This window comes from Tachysurus vachellii, chromosome 21 (assembly GCF_030014155.1).
Source record: "Tachysurus vachellii isolate PV-2020 chromosome 21, HZAU_Pvac_v1, whole genome shotgun sequence".
Lineage (NCBI taxonomy): Eukaryota > Metazoa > Chordata > Actinopteri > Siluriformes > Bagridae > Tachysurus > Tachysurus vachellii.
The window spans coordinates 5787604-5802166 of NC_083480.1; the positions used below are offsets into that span (position 1 = coordinate 5787604).

At 39.4% G+C, this 14563-nt stretch overlaps 4 protein-coding genes across 7 annotated transcripts in view; 2 read left to right on the plus strand and 2 right to left on the minus strand.

Annotated features, from left to right (window-relative positions):
* Positions 1-4346, plus strand: part of LOC132864028 (uncharacterized) — a 5922-nt gene extending 1576 nt beyond the window's left edge. Inside the window, exons 3-10 of one of the 2 annotated variants that reach the window (XM_060897228.1) lie at positions 1156-1188; positions 1331-1417; positions 1858-1955; positions 2063-2256; positions 2428-2523; positions 3463-3531; positions 3626-3685; positions 3780-4346. In XM_060897228.1, the coding sequence (XP_060753211.1) occupies positions 1156-1188; positions 1331-1417; positions 1858-1955; positions 2063-2256; positions 2428-2523; positions 3463-3531; positions 3626-3685; positions 3780-3904 (762 nt within the window). In that variant the 3' untranslated portion in view covers positions 3905-4346. The remainder of the gene's footprint in view (positions 1-1155; positions 1189-1330; positions 1418-1857; positions 1956-2062; positions 2257-2427; positions 2524-3462; positions 3532-3625; positions 3686-3779) is intronic. The other variant, XM_060897229.1, reaches the window with a different exon arrangement.
* cdca8 (cell division cycle associated 8) lies at positions 4099-9112 on the minus strand. 3 transcript variants are annotated; one of them, XM_060897230.1, is made up of 11 exons: positions 9001-9112; positions 8074-8174; positions 7853-7981; positions 7698-7735; positions 6862-6937; positions 6694-6758; positions 6510-6589; positions 5777-5872; positions 4977-5106; positions 4703-4789; positions 4099-4617 (listed from the first exon to the last, which is right to left on the minus strand). In XM_060897230.1, the coding sequence occupies exons 1-11, from the start codon at positions 9033-9035 to the stop codon at positions 4582-4584; spliced, it is 873 nt and encodes a 290-aa protein (XP_060753213.1). In that variant the 5' UTR covers positions 9036-9112; the 3' UTR covers positions 4099-4581. The 3 variants fall into 3 exon arrangements, with proteins under 3 accessions (XP_060753213.1, XP_060753214.1, XP_060753215.1); XM_060897231.1 differs by lacking the exon at positions 9001-9112 and adding an exon at positions 8328-8429; XM_060897232.1 differs by lacking the exon at positions 9001-9112 and adding an exon at positions 8336-8411.
* airim (AFG2 interacting ribosome maturation factor) lies at positions 8749-14254 on the plus strand. The gene is made up of 5 exons (XM_060897234.1): positions 8749-8783; positions 9030-9302; positions 9556-9735; positions 10721-10839; positions 11021-14254. Exons 1-5 carry the CDS (start codon positions 8764-8766, stop codon positions 11059-11061), a joined length of 633 nt encoding a protein of 210 aa, XP_060753217.1. The 5' UTR covers positions 8749-8763; the 3' UTR covers positions 11062-14254.
* cldn35 (claudin 35) lies at positions 11859-12615 on the minus strand. The gene has a single exon (XM_060897233.1). The coding sequence runs from the start codon at positions 12613-12615 to the stop codon at positions 11929-11931; it is 687 nt and encodes a 228-aa protein (XP_060753216.1). The 3' UTR covers positions 11859-11928.
* Positions 14255-14563: the final 309 nt, after the last annotated feature.

Below are 14563 nucleotides of genomic sequence, written 5' to 3' on the forward strand. Positions count from 1 at the left end.
TAAAGCTCTACATAATTGTGCACCACAATATCTCTCTGATCTGCTTCATATTTACATCCCGAAGCGTACTCTCAGATCTTCTTCATCTGTTTCCCTTGTTGTACCATCTGTTCGTTTAGCCAACATGGGGTCTAGGGCATTTAGTTATGCTGCTCCTAATCTCTGGAATTCTCTTCCACAACCCATACGAGATAATGACTGTCTGACTACTTTTAAATCATCTACTTTTTAATTCACTTGTTTAAATTAGCTTTCTCTGATCAATTTTCATTCATTTATTCATCTTCTACCGCTTATCTGAACTACCTCGGGTCACGGGGAGCATCGGGTCATCGGGCATCAAGGCAGGATACACCCTGGACGGAGTGCCAACCCATCGCAGGGCACACACACACACTCTCATTCACTCATGCAATCACACACTAGGGACAATTTTTCCAGAAATGCTAATCAACCTACCATGCATGTCTTTGGACCGGGGGAGGAAACCGGAGTACCCGGAGGAAACCCCCGAGGCACGGGGAGAACATGCAAACTCCACACACACAAGGCAGAGGCGGGAATCGAACCCCAAACCCTGGAGGTGTGAGGCGAACGTGCTAACCACTAAACCACCGTCCCCCTCAGTGCCCTCAATTTTAAACTATTTAAATGTAAATAATTGTTGTTTGTTGTATTGATGTATTGATTTTATCTTCACCACTCAATTGTACGGTGTCCTTGAGTGCCCTGAAAGGCGCTTTTAAATAAAATGTATTATTGTTATTATTATTATTATTATTATTATTATAAACCTATAACCTTCTGTAACTGTGTACTATATGGTCAAAAAGTGCAAGTATGTAAAGCAGGAAATTCATTCTAATTTTAACATGGTGTATCTGGTTGAAGTCAAAAATATACATTATATATAATATAGATCTAAATGTCATTTAATTCTGCTGTTTGATGAAATTGATTCCTAAGCCAGTATCATTTAAGATTGTTGTGTGATTATGTGGATAAGCACTTGTCACATGGTGGTATACTGATATCTATAACGTTTAGCTACAGTAGTTACATTTAATTTAATTGGAACTCAGATTAAACAGTCAGAACTATTGGAATAAAGACAGATTGTGAAAATGTGTTGTTTTTTTTTCCCTTCTCTAATAGTCTGACCTCAGAGGAAAGTATTACCTTACTGAGGTAAGTATGTGACTTCAGCTTCTCCCTTTCACTGTTGTAAACTGAGTTGTTAATCATTTCCAATTATTCTGCAGTCACAACCAAGTTAAAACATAGCTATGGCTTTGTGAGGCTTCACTATTTTTTGGTTGATGTTTAACAGGTCGAGTCTGTGCGTGAGATGATGCGGACTAAAAAACAAAACTATAGTTTTGAGATCACTATGAAAAATGGGAAGAGGAAAGTCTTGGTGAGTTTCCATGCTGCTCTTCTCTGCTCAGTACTGTGTGTGTTTGAGGATGTGGTTTGTCGTCATTTGCCAGCTAGTTGGAAGTACATTAGATCAACATTCTCCTGTTTGAGTTCAGTGGAAAGTACCTTCACTGACCATTGTTTTGAAGACGGAACAGGGATCGCTGGTGTTTTGCATTCTCTCAACTCATACTTTGTTAGGAGTGTCTGCTGAATGCAAACTGTGACTTCAGTACACGTTAGGAAAAAAATTGCTAAGTAAAATTACCTTTAATTAAGGAATATATGAAAGATGAACACTCAAAGCTGGCAAATGAATAAATGTTTGGGTTAATGTTGATGTTTTTATTTGTGTATCTTTACTGTGTATTATATAGGGTAATTGTTGCATTCATGAGCCGAGTATTCATTTAATTAATCTGAAGTATTTCCCAACAGGCTGCAGAAACAGCAGATCTCAGACAGCTGTGGATGTGCCAGCTTTTGCAGGCGATGAACCATCGTGTGTGTAACACCACCAAGCCAAACACTAACAGGTAACGCTAACACCACACCGCTGTTACACACTGGCACCAACAGATTATTGCCAACATGTCAAAATGAAATGCTTTGTGTGTGTGTGTGTGTGTGTATTCACATGCAGTGGGACTACACCAAATTCCAAGTACAGAACTACATCCAGCCCCTGCAGTGTGTTCAGTAATGCTCAGCCAGAGGCGAGTCATACTCTGGTCATGAGGCATCACTTTGCTGAGCCTGTTTCCTATCTATGGTCTCCCAGTGTGCACTCTGCTGCTGTAATACCAACTGCATGCTCACAGAATTACATTGATGTTGGTATGTTTTACTGAACTGAGCTAAGTGATTTACCTGAAATCTGTAAATCACTCTAGTCCATTGCAGTGGTTTCATTTTTAACAGAGTTTTATGTAATTGACTTATGACTGAAAATGATAAAGAATGAACAGAAGATATTGCAAACTCATTTCTTTTGCTTCATGTCCTCAGACGTGTCATACGCTGCCAGCAGTCAGTGCACAGAGCATGAAGTCATGCAGAAGGCTGAACTCGAGGACGATTACGATGTCCTGCCACCTTGCAAACGTTGGTACATTTTTACTGATTTGTCTGATATTTGCTTCTTTAATTGTGCTGTGGATATAAGACTAATGTTGCTAACCAAAGTATTGCTTCGATGATATTTATGTTCTTTAGTTGCTTGCAACATTAGTTTTGAAGCTAAGACCCATGAATGTGACCATGATGCACATACACATGTAGGCTGTCCCCAAACTGTTGCCTCAAAGTTTAAAGTACAGAATTATTACCAGCGTTGCTTCTGTAGCTTTACACCCCATCACTGTTCCAGCACAACAATGCCTTGAGAGCTCCATGAAGACATGGTTTGAGAAGGTTGGAGTGTCTCGAGTGTCCTGCACTGAGCCCTGACTCTGACTCAACCCCACTGAACACTGACTGAACCCCAGACCTCCTCACTCTTACACCATCAGTGTCTGATCTCACTAATGCTCTTGTAGCTGAATGAACACAAATCACACAGACACTCCAACATCTAGTGGAAAGACTTCCTAGAACAGAAGCACTTATAACAGCAACAGAATACATTTTGAAAGGGGAATTGAAAGCGCATAGGGTTTTGATGGGCTGGTCATCGCTTTCTAATTCCGAACTTCCTGTTTTAATATTAACACACCAAGATGCCTATAATGTAGAGTGGTATGAGGGTGGTAGATGATCTTATATGACTACACCACATCACAGGATCTCTTTAATTCGTTTACAACCACCGCTTACAGCTCCAGTGCAAAGAAAAGACTCTGGGTGACAATCTTCCATGACAAGCCAGCAAGGTTAACCTTGAAGCTTCAGGACAAAACTGAGCATGAAACCTTTATGTGGAAATTCATGTGTCAACAAAATGATATTTAACAGATAATCAACTGATAAAATGTTTTAATCTCAGTACTTTTATTCTAGAAAATCTTATTTACCTTGTTTGTAAGCAGTATTATCTATTTGCAGCCCTACATACTGAGGAACCCATTTATGATACACCTCGATCAAACCGGCTTGTCAGTGAGGCAGAATACGGTATCTTTCATTCATCATACACTCATAACCTCCCTCACACAACCACTCACTACATGACTCCCCTCCTCAACATCTGCTTTGATCTTTGTTTCAGAAACGATTGAAAACATCTATGATGTCCCAAAGTATGCCTTTAGGAAAATGTCAGCGAATGGTAAGTGTGGGGGGGAGATTGTGTCCCCTTTATAAGTCATGCTATGTCCTGTTCTGTATTTTCATGTGATTTGTTATTCTCTTTTGACCTGCAGAAGCCTCCTGTGCTAAAGAACTTCCTGAGATCTCAGGTCTCCTCCATGAAATGATGATATGTTTAGGAGGAAACTCTGCAGATTTATTTAGAGTGACGGCTCCAGGAACCATCTGTCATCCTTAACACTGTAAAGACATTCAGTTGATTGTGATGGACTTCAGACAGCACACTGGACCATGGACCTGGACCATGTTTAGATGGTGCCATGTTCACGCTGCATGTTAATTAGCTGCCGCATGTCAAGTACTTTTTTTTTTTTTTTTAATAAATGCTATTCATAGAGCTGAGAACTTGAGCCCACCACCAAGAAGCTGACATTTGCTGTAAGATGCTGTTTATGTTAGAATTCCACTTTTGTACATACATTACACACTGCTCATGTATCTGGATGTTATCCACACAGATACACGGTTGAAGTGATGGAGATAATGCTGTTATACCTGTCGTCCTAACGCTGTGTCTCATCAAGTAGTTCTGCTCCTCAGGAAAAGTAGCAGAATTATACATAAATATCATGAAAATGATTTTGACTTCAAATTAAAAAGTAGAAACATCTGGTTACAAATTTTGGATCATATTTACAAAATAAAAAGCACAACTGAATACACTGTGAATAGATATGCCCATGAGAGAATGCCCATGACAATATACAACAGAAAGATAGTGATTTAAAGGGAAAAAAAAAAAGCATCGTGCTAAAAGAATGAAATCCAACACTGAGACTTGAAGAATCCATGGTATAAACAGACAACACTTGAATTTACAGGGTGCTCTAGAAAAGTTGACGCAATGCAGTGTCTTCACTCTGAGGTTCCACAGAGAGCTGTGAGTCGGTTCTGCACAAATAAAAAGGGAAAGTTTACACATTTAACAAATCTAACATTTATGTGAAAGTTATTACTTCACATGACGACGGAATACCTGTAGCTGCCTGATGCTGTGGATAGCCGTATCATCCAGCTGCCGCAGATCAACTGAATCCATCTCGCTGGCCAGAAGCTGAATGCACTGTAAGCACATGAGCAGCTGCTATCACATTTTGTGTTCATTATGGAATAACACGATTGATTCACGATTCGGGATTCACGAGATTCATGAAACAAATCCTTTATCTTGATTTTTCCCCTTCCAGCAAAACAATACTTCCCATTTTCCCCACATTGTGCAGTTTTGCTTATAGTGAAAAAGCACAAACCTCTCCGTTGCCCAGAGGGACGTTGATGACGATATCGTCTGAGCCTCCAGTGATGGGAGATCCGTTCACAGAGATACTGTACACCTTCTCTCTGTGACGAGGAACTCGTACTGCTGGGGTCTTGGGCAACCTAGACAGAGCACAGACACAACATTAGGAATTTAATATAAAACTGGGTGGAATGGAAGTCACAAATATACTGGCTAATTTTATTATACTTTGAACGTTACATAACTTTATACCACGCCATGACCGAATTCTCGGCCCTAGAAGGTGTCGATTGATTTTTCCACAAAGTTATTAATGTTCTTGTTATAAAGGTGTCATCGGCTCATCAAAGCATATTGTTGGCATGATGGAGATTCTAAACAATGATTTTATTTAACATTTCATGAAAGGAGTCTCCACATGAAGTCTTCAGGATAAAGAGCTTTGTTATCCCTTATGTGTCAAGCTCCATTTTTGTCTTATTAAATGTCAAGAGAAAAGTGAGAGGATAGAAACTGGTGCCAGAATTAAGGTTTCTAGCTGCTATAAAGCAAGAGAACAGAAACTTTGTGTTATAGTGTTGTTCCACAGCACAGAATGTAAATAGAAATGGATTTATATTGTTAAATATTCTTTTAAAAAAATGTATAATTGGCAAACAGCTGTGTTAGGATACAGATATTGTAGGAAAATAATCTACACCAGGGTACTAACTCCTAGCTGATCACACCATGAGTCCTTAAAAGCCGTTTATCCCTGAGTACTAGCAAGTCACGTTCCATCGTGAGAGACAGAGAGTCTAACAAATTTACCTGGAGTCAAAACGGGGTGTGACGAGTGGAGTTGGGCCCATGATTGAAGAATCCAAGAAACCTCTGGCTGGGGTAACCATGGGCTTTCTGGTGGATCTTAAGACAGAATAAAAAGAAACTTTATTAATGAACATTGCATGTTTAAAAAGAATTGGGACTCTTTAATATATGTACACTCGCTTACCATTTTTATTAGGTACACCTGCACATTCATTCAATTATCCAGCTTAAGATCAGAAATAAACATTCCTGGGTCTTTTTCCCCATACTTCACAAACTGCCCAGTTATCTGTAAGCCTGTACTCATTGTAGCCTCACATGACAGCAATGGAACCTGATTGTAAAATCCTGAGCTTTTCAGCTTGTGGCTGTAAAAATTGGGTAACTGAGTTAATATGGCCGTCCTACCATGTCTCCACTGACCACTCATATCGACGAGGTGTCAAGAAATAAATATTACTCTGTGTAAAGATCAGTAATATCTGAAATATGTCACCAGCACATGACAACAACCATGCCAAGGTGGTTCTCAAGCACTTCTCAATTCCGGTATTAAATGTGAAGCTCTTGATCCGTTTCTACATGAGGCTATGCATTCTGCTGCAGTCAAATGTTTAGTTGACTGGATAATTAAATGGGTTATACATGTGCATTCATATTGAAGTGACCGGTAAATGTTTGTATAAGCAAACAAGTAAAAATAAGTTAATTAGTTAATGAATAGTTAACTTACTTTCTAATAGTGCCATTCTGCTTGCTCACAGAGAGAGCTCTGGCTTTCTTGGTAGTTGATGGTGCTTTCTTTTGTCTTCCCTTTGGTAAGTAACAAAATGACAGTTCACTGATTAAATGTACAGAACTAGCAGTAAGAAAGGAGACATCAATAATGTCTACAGGCGACACTTTAGTGCACTGACCTTTCTAGTGGTAGACTTGGGCACGACATTCTCTTCATCCTCAGAATTTACACTGTTCTTCGAAGCTACAAACAGGGACCAAAAAAAAAACCCAAATGTGATTAATATTAGCATACAAACAACAAAAACAGAAGAGGAATAAACATTTTTGTAGCAAATAAAAATCACCTTTTTTGGCAGATTTCGGTGGAATTGTATGATCCTGAGTGATGGTGAGCTCCACCTGTGAAGCTTCCTCTTTTTGCTGCATTTGACAAATAAAAAAAACATTCAGACAAAAAAGAAACAATTCAAAACTGATCACGGTTCTCAAACTGCCCAGTTTTTGAGCTCATTTAAAAAGATCAGTAATTATAATGTGCAGGTATCTGTAAATAATAAGAAATAAATTAGTTATATTTACATTCATTACCACTGATCACAAAGTTTTTACATCCGGTATTTAAATATTTCATTCTAGCCTGACACTGTTATAACTTTCCCAAAATTTGTTACTGTGCTGTGTAGATTATGGGGATACATTGTAATATATAGCATTAATACTATTTTATAATTTGAATATCGTGTTGCTTTTCTCCTCTAGGACGAAAAACTAGCAGAAGAAACAATTTCACTCCATTACATCACTTGTACATAATATGCATGTGGCAAATAAGAAACCTTGACCCTTTCTAGGAAGTAACTATGACCGAGCAAAGCAAAATACTACACTTATATTTTATTTCAAACCGCTGATCTGAACACCACCACCATCAGGTGTAAACTTGAGAGTACATTGCATGCCATGAACCTGTGGTCTGCTGTAAAATTGGCTTTCAAAAGGCACTCAGAATAAAATAAAGGCTAAGAAAATTTTTATAATAACGACCTGACCATTTTAATTATCAATACAGAACTCAAACAAGTTATTATGAATAACAAATTACTGCAAATCTCCTATGATTACATCCCCATCTCAGGCCTGAAGGTTGAGAACCTTAAACATAAAAATCAGACACACTTACCTTTGATTCATCCACTGCTGTTTGTGGCTTTTCAGAACCTAATGAGCACATAGAGGAAATATTTGGATTTCTTAAAACACACATGTATGTAGTACATGAATAAAAACAACAGGGGGTGAAAAAGGAAAGAAACAGCAGGTGATTAGGACATGTACCACAATACTGAATCCAGTTCATCTGTCGAACTGCCATGGGAAGCTTGATCAGGGTCATGTTGTACAGGTTGTCTGCATCCTTTAGAAGGTTGTTGGTCCTTTCATTCAACCTCTTATAAATTGTATTTACTGTGAATGAAGGGAAAAGGACAGCTGTTTTAAAAATACAGACACACACACACAAGGCTTTCCTGGGAAGAATGTACGGTAAATAAACTTACCTTCATCATCAAAATCCAGCAGAAAAGCCTCCAGTTTGGGCATCTTTGGGTTCTTTTTGTTCTTAGCATTAGTGGTTCTTTTTCGAGGCGCCATTTTGTTTCTGAAAGAAAACACAGTGAAGGTGATTAGAGAAGAAGGTGCGCGAGCTCACCGGCTATAAAGATTACACCTCATAATATCCTATTTAGAGACGTATCGTGCATAAATTAACAATCATCTACATTCTGACATCGTTAAAGTTTTTCTAGATTACTCGTTTACGTTGGTTTAATCTTTGTTGTTGCTCCACGAGCTGTTCTCACAGCAACGGCGGTTGGAGAAGGCTTTTCAAATTTATTTGCAGAAATGTATCAACCAATAAGCGGCCAGCTTTTGTGTTACGTCATTCGTACGGGGAGTCACGGTCCATTCAATAAAGAGTCGATTCTTTATATCGGCCATTAGGAGTCGAATCGAACACCAACTCAGTTAACATCTGGTTTTGTCAGATTTTTCACATATACACGTTAATTCTTAAAAGACAACACACCTTGAGCGCACATGTACTTAAAATGTGTTGACTCAAAATCGACCGGAACATTTATGGTGTTTAATAGAATATTTTAACAGCCATTTGAATCTGATTCATTCTCCGATTGACAACAAAAACGGATTGACCAATCGCAGAAGAGTTTACTGCAAAACGCTTTATGATGTTCGTTTTGGATTGGTGGGTTTTGCGGTGCACTTTGCAATAATAGGAAGTACTACATGGGCACGCGCGTGCTGAAGCTAAATAGCTTAAATAGCTTAAATAGCTAAAGGTAGTAAATGATAGTTATTCCGTTATTTATATAATGTAGCTCATTAAATTTATATTAACAATTGATATTAATGGTGAACAAAAGGTGAAGATCAGGACTGCAGCTGTTGAATCCCTTACTTACCTGTTTTTGTTTGTTTGTTTGTCTGAAAGTGTCATGTCTCAGCCAGCAGTATTACAGCTGCACCAAGAAGTTAGAAAATGCTTTGAGAGTGTTAAGGTGAATCAGGCTGTTTGGAAGGAGGTGCTTGAAGAATGTACACCTTTAATGAGTTCCTTGGGGAACCTGATAGAACAGCTGAGGGCGCTGAAGAACGTTGAAATAGCAAATACACCTCTCAGTGCTTTTCCAAACCTCCCAGAGCGCCTACAGTACAAACTCCTGAATGCTGTAGATACAGTCCTGAGGGAATTAAGTACGAAAGTGTGAGTTGTCTTTATCCATCCATCTTTCTATCTCCATCCATCCATTCCTATCCATACATCCATCCATCTATCTATCTATCTATCTATCTCCATCCATTTATCTATCTCCATCCATCTATCGCTATCCATCCATCCACCAATCTCAATCCATCTAGCCATCCATCAGTCCATCAATCTATCTCCATCCATCCATCTATTCATCTATCTTTTTGACTGTCTGTCTGACTGAATCTTTGGTTTGCTGTTTTCACAGGGATGCTCTCGGCTCAGTAAAAGATTCAGTCTGTAAGCAGGTGTCTGCAGTTTTCAGGATTTATGAACACAACTCAGACGTCCTTCCTATCAGAACATGTGTGGCAAGATCTGCTCTGTCACCATCGATCGCTGACATGCTGGAGTGGCTGCAGGATGCGGAACGATTTTATCGGATCCAGTATCCCAGAACTGACACTGTTAAATACTCATTACCTTCAGCTCTTTACTTTTTACTGAAGAGTCGGTATAAAAAGCACATCACAGCCATAGCAATTGAAAAACATTTAGTTGGATTTAACAAGAGAGTGGTTACATAAACATACTGCAGAAGCCCAGTAAGTCATATGACACATATGAGAATGTGATTTAGTCACATTTGGTAACTCAACACAAAAACAGGCCGGGTTATCAATAATGTTCAATTAGACTTAATATAGTTTGGGAATGGAAAGTTCAGTAAAAATAATAAAAAGCTCTATGAACAGATGCATTGTGTTCCCAGTATAAACTCTAGCTAATCCTAGCTAATCTAATCCACTGCACCCTAGCAGGTACTGAAGATGAAAGAGTACTTAAAAAGTTGGATTATGTTCATAAAGTAAATCTATACTGAGGAATTTATTACGTAACTAAAGGTGTATGGTTCCACAGCCCCAGGTTTGATTCTGAGCTCAGGTCACTCTCCATTTGGATTTTCTCTTTATGTTCTCTGTGAGTTCATGTCCGTTTTTCCAGGTTCTCCGGTTTCCTCACAAAAAAATGCTAGTATTTGGATAGGCTAAGATAAATTGGCCAGTAGGTGTAAGTGTGTGTGTGTTCATGGTGCCCTGGCATCCCATCCAGGGTTTATTTATTCCTGCCTTATCTCTGCTGGTCCTGAGATAGACTCTGGATCCACTACAACACTAAGACAAAAAAGTTGGGAAATTCAGAAGTCAGGATTTATTTGTCAGGAATTAATATGGAGGACACAAGCACATACAGAGAATAGAGGAGGAAATTTTCCTCTAGGAGATCTCCACCAGCCACATAAAAGCTGCTGTTCAATGTTGCATGGACTGTTGATTGAAAAGATAAACTAACTGATGCCATGTCTTGGAATGTGGGTCTGTTAAATGTATTGGATATGAAGAAGGTGTGGTGGTCCTTAACTCTATGTTCAGATACATTCAAAGGAGGAACCTGCTCCAGGAGCTGAAGCCTGGCGATCTTGCTCTTATAGAGACAGTACAGAAGAAATGGACATCTTTATATTCACATAAAGGAGAGGAACAAATTTCAGGTAATCCGTCCCTTTCGAACGGCCACTGGAACTTTCTGAAAATCCAATTATTAACTTTCGGAAATAACTGGGTTATTTCCTGGTTTGTCGTTCAGTTAATTGTTTACATTGTAATTTACATAATGAAATCTCATGCTATTGATTTCTCATTATTGTTATATCTTTTCTGTTGTTGTTTTAGATGCACTCTTTCAAGTGTCCTTCTTCGTAGACTCTGAGTAAGCAATGCCTCAATCTGTGGATTTCTTCTCTTCCTCAGATATATAATCCACTGTCACTCTGAGTCATAATTACCAGATAGAAACTCTGTAACCCAAGTTGGTGTATAGCGTCTGGAGCTTATCCGCTCCTATTACAACTGTTGCATAAACTTGCTCTTAGTAGTTTACAGAAATCATAGTTTTTTTCTTGTGAAAAATTCCCAATAGGAGCATCACAGCATCCTCAGTCAATTCTGTATTTCTAGAAGTACACAGTGATGATTGAGGATTTTGTTTCATCCATTTTTACAGCTGTAGTCATTTTTTGATGTTGTGGACTTTTAGATACTATAATACTTTTTAATCCCATCATATGTATACTTTACTTCCATGTAATCAACACACACTTTTCAATGTTTTTAATGAATGAATTAAAAAATACTTTAGTCAGATGATAACTGATTAATTGAATAATGACCTCTAACTGTGTTTTGTTTACATCATGGACAAGGTGTTTAGTTTCAAACCATTACATTTTATTTTCGAAGCACACATTTCACAAACACTGGAATCATTTAAAATTTCAAAAATGTGCAGAGACAAATTGTAGGAATTTTCTTTTACAATCATCAACAAAATCAAATTCAACATTTCAACAATTAATTTAATAAATAAGAAGTACATTTCTGTAGTACAGTTACAACTGCACCCCCAATGAGTAGTGAAAAGTAGAAAAGCAGTACAATTATTCAAAGCCACAACTCAAACTACAGGAGAATTATTCAGCCGGGTCTCCACACTTGGAGATTCCCCCATGTGTATTTTACATGACTGACCCTGATGTATCTCCATTTAAGTCTTATGGAAATGCTATCACTTGCCTTCCACCTTAGACATACTCCTTAAGGGGCACACTGTTGGTGGTGATGGGTTTTGGGGGATCCAGCGGGGACGGCCTAGAATTAGCAAAGCTGCGGCCCATGTAGCCACGTCTGTAGTGTCCGTTCTCGATGTAGGAGCAGGTGGAGCTCAGCACGATGCCGCTGATGATGAGAATGACTGCGGCTGCCCAGCCCAGATAGATGGCTTGGCCCAGCTCACGCTTCTTCTGGATAGGAACGTTGGGGTTATAGAAGTCCTGCACCACTGTGTTGGCTGTCCAGGACACGGGGATGAGTACACACAGGCCTGTTAGGATGAAGAGCACCCCGCCGGACAGCGCTATGCCAGCCTTGGCATGGCGATCATCCCCGGCGCAAGTGGTGCACTTCATTCCACAACAGGACACCGTGCAGGACAGCCAGCCCAGGAAGATGGCCACGCACATGAGGGCACGGGCTGCCTGGATGTCTGGCGGAAGCGCTAGCAAGGAGTCATAAGTCTTGCATTGCATGTGCCCAGTGGTCTGGTAGATGCAGTTCATCCAGATGCCCTGCCACACGATCTCCGAGGTCAGGATGTTGGGCCCAATGAAAGCTGTAACCTTCCACTGGGGCAGTGCGGTCACTGCGATAGCCATCACCCAGCCAGTAACAGCGCAGGTGAAGCTGATCAGCTGCATACCTGTATTCACCATGATGCCGCTGTCTCTGTACCACCCGTCGGGCCACAACCGGGACGACACTTTTTCTATTGCTGCAGGTCCTGTTAAGGGCTACTTGTTTTATTCCTCGTTACTCCCTCCTCAAACTGCTCGTCAGGTTACACTTTCTTTGTCCTGTTCGCCTTTCAGTTTTTCTGCAGTAAGTTCCTTCAGAAGAGTTAATACTTCATCCAAATCCCACACAGCAACTTTTCATATGCTTTTTTTTCCAAGACTTTGTTGGAATTCTCTTTCAGTTCCTTACCATGCCAACTTTCTCCCTCTTTCTTTGATGCGATAAATTATTAAGAAACAAACCAGCGCTATTGTTTGTCACAAGTCAGCTGTGGAGGACTCGGTCAACAAGGTACCTAGAGAACCAAAGTTATCATCACTATATGGAGCAAGGCATGTGTTCTTTAAAAAAAAAAAAAAAAAAGATCCAGCTTGTCAGTGGAACAATGTTACTCTCCTGGTTTGGTGTTGCCTTACTCAGATGGGTCGGGTAGAGTCAATCTGATACCACACGGAAGAACGATTGAAGATGGATTTCATCCAAGTGACCATCTAATCTTCTCAAAAACCAAGCTTACAAATTAAAACATACAATCTTGAAATCAGTTATAAGTTATTGCAGAGTCCACACAGATCAGGCTGAAGATGTTCCAATGTTAAGCGATGAAATGGTAGAAAACGTTTGCCCACACAGCCTGGAAATGTCTCGGATATCCGCGTGTGGAGAAGTAGATGTCTTTCCAGTCACTCCGTCTTTTGTGGGGATCCACTTGTGCTGAAGTGTTATTGTCGAGAGAAGCAGGAATACGCAGCCAGGACGAGGGCTCCAGGCCACTTGAGGAAAGACAAAGACTAGGTGCTACTTTTCTGGACAAAATGGTGGCGATCTAATCGTCTACTTAACAGCCTTAAAGGTGTTCAGCATGCCGGTTGCTGCCATCTCAGAAAAAAAAGCATTGGCCAACACCACGCTGTTCTTGAGAAGCAAATGTGCTAGTGAGAGGCAGAGAAACCGGAGAGGGAGGGAGAGCACATGGTCTGTAAATGGATCAATTAACACACTGGGGCAATAGAAATATCAGTCATATTACTGAGTGTTGTGTGAAGAAAAAAAATAAATATTTACAAAAATCACATTTTGTTGGTGATGAAATTGCAGAAATTGGTTAATCTTTGTTTTGAAGGTTTTCATAAGAGAATGTGATAGAAGAGGATGTGGCTTGAACAAAAATATAAAACCCAGCAATTTCTAGTAACATTGTTTTAAGTGTATTGTTATTTCCATTTAAACCATGTGTTTAATGTAGATTTTTTGAAAACAACTAAAGTTTAGCTAATATAAATGTTTAATTTTTGAGACATTTCTGTTAATACTCAAATACCTTTGTGCTGTTATCCGATGTTTTTTAAAGTACACAATATAGTTTCCATGGACACTTTACAAATAATAATGAACATCTGTAATAGAACACGTTAATGTCATCACTACATACAAATTCTCTAATTTCTTCCACTATTTTGTCTATTGCACCCCCCAAAACTCAGTTGTATGTTCTCAGTTTCCCCCCATGTAAATATCAGTGTCTCAGTTACTGAATTAAACATCACGGATACAAGATCCCCGGTTCAAGTTTCCTTTTTTATGCAGACCCTTTCTCCTTGGCAACAGTGGCCATGACAACAGAACAGGAATTGAAATGAGTGGGGAGGATCAGGTGCAGATGGGGAAGGACAAAAGAAGGCAAGGACATAAGACATAACGAGGGCCGGGACATCGAGAGATACAGGAGCCGGACATATTTACAGGATTATTTGACCAGAACTCTGTATCTGCCTAGTCCATGATAGCAAGACTTATCAATAACTGCAGTTTCTACACATTTTACCCAAGGGACTTCATATCCTAAATACTTGTCATAATATAACT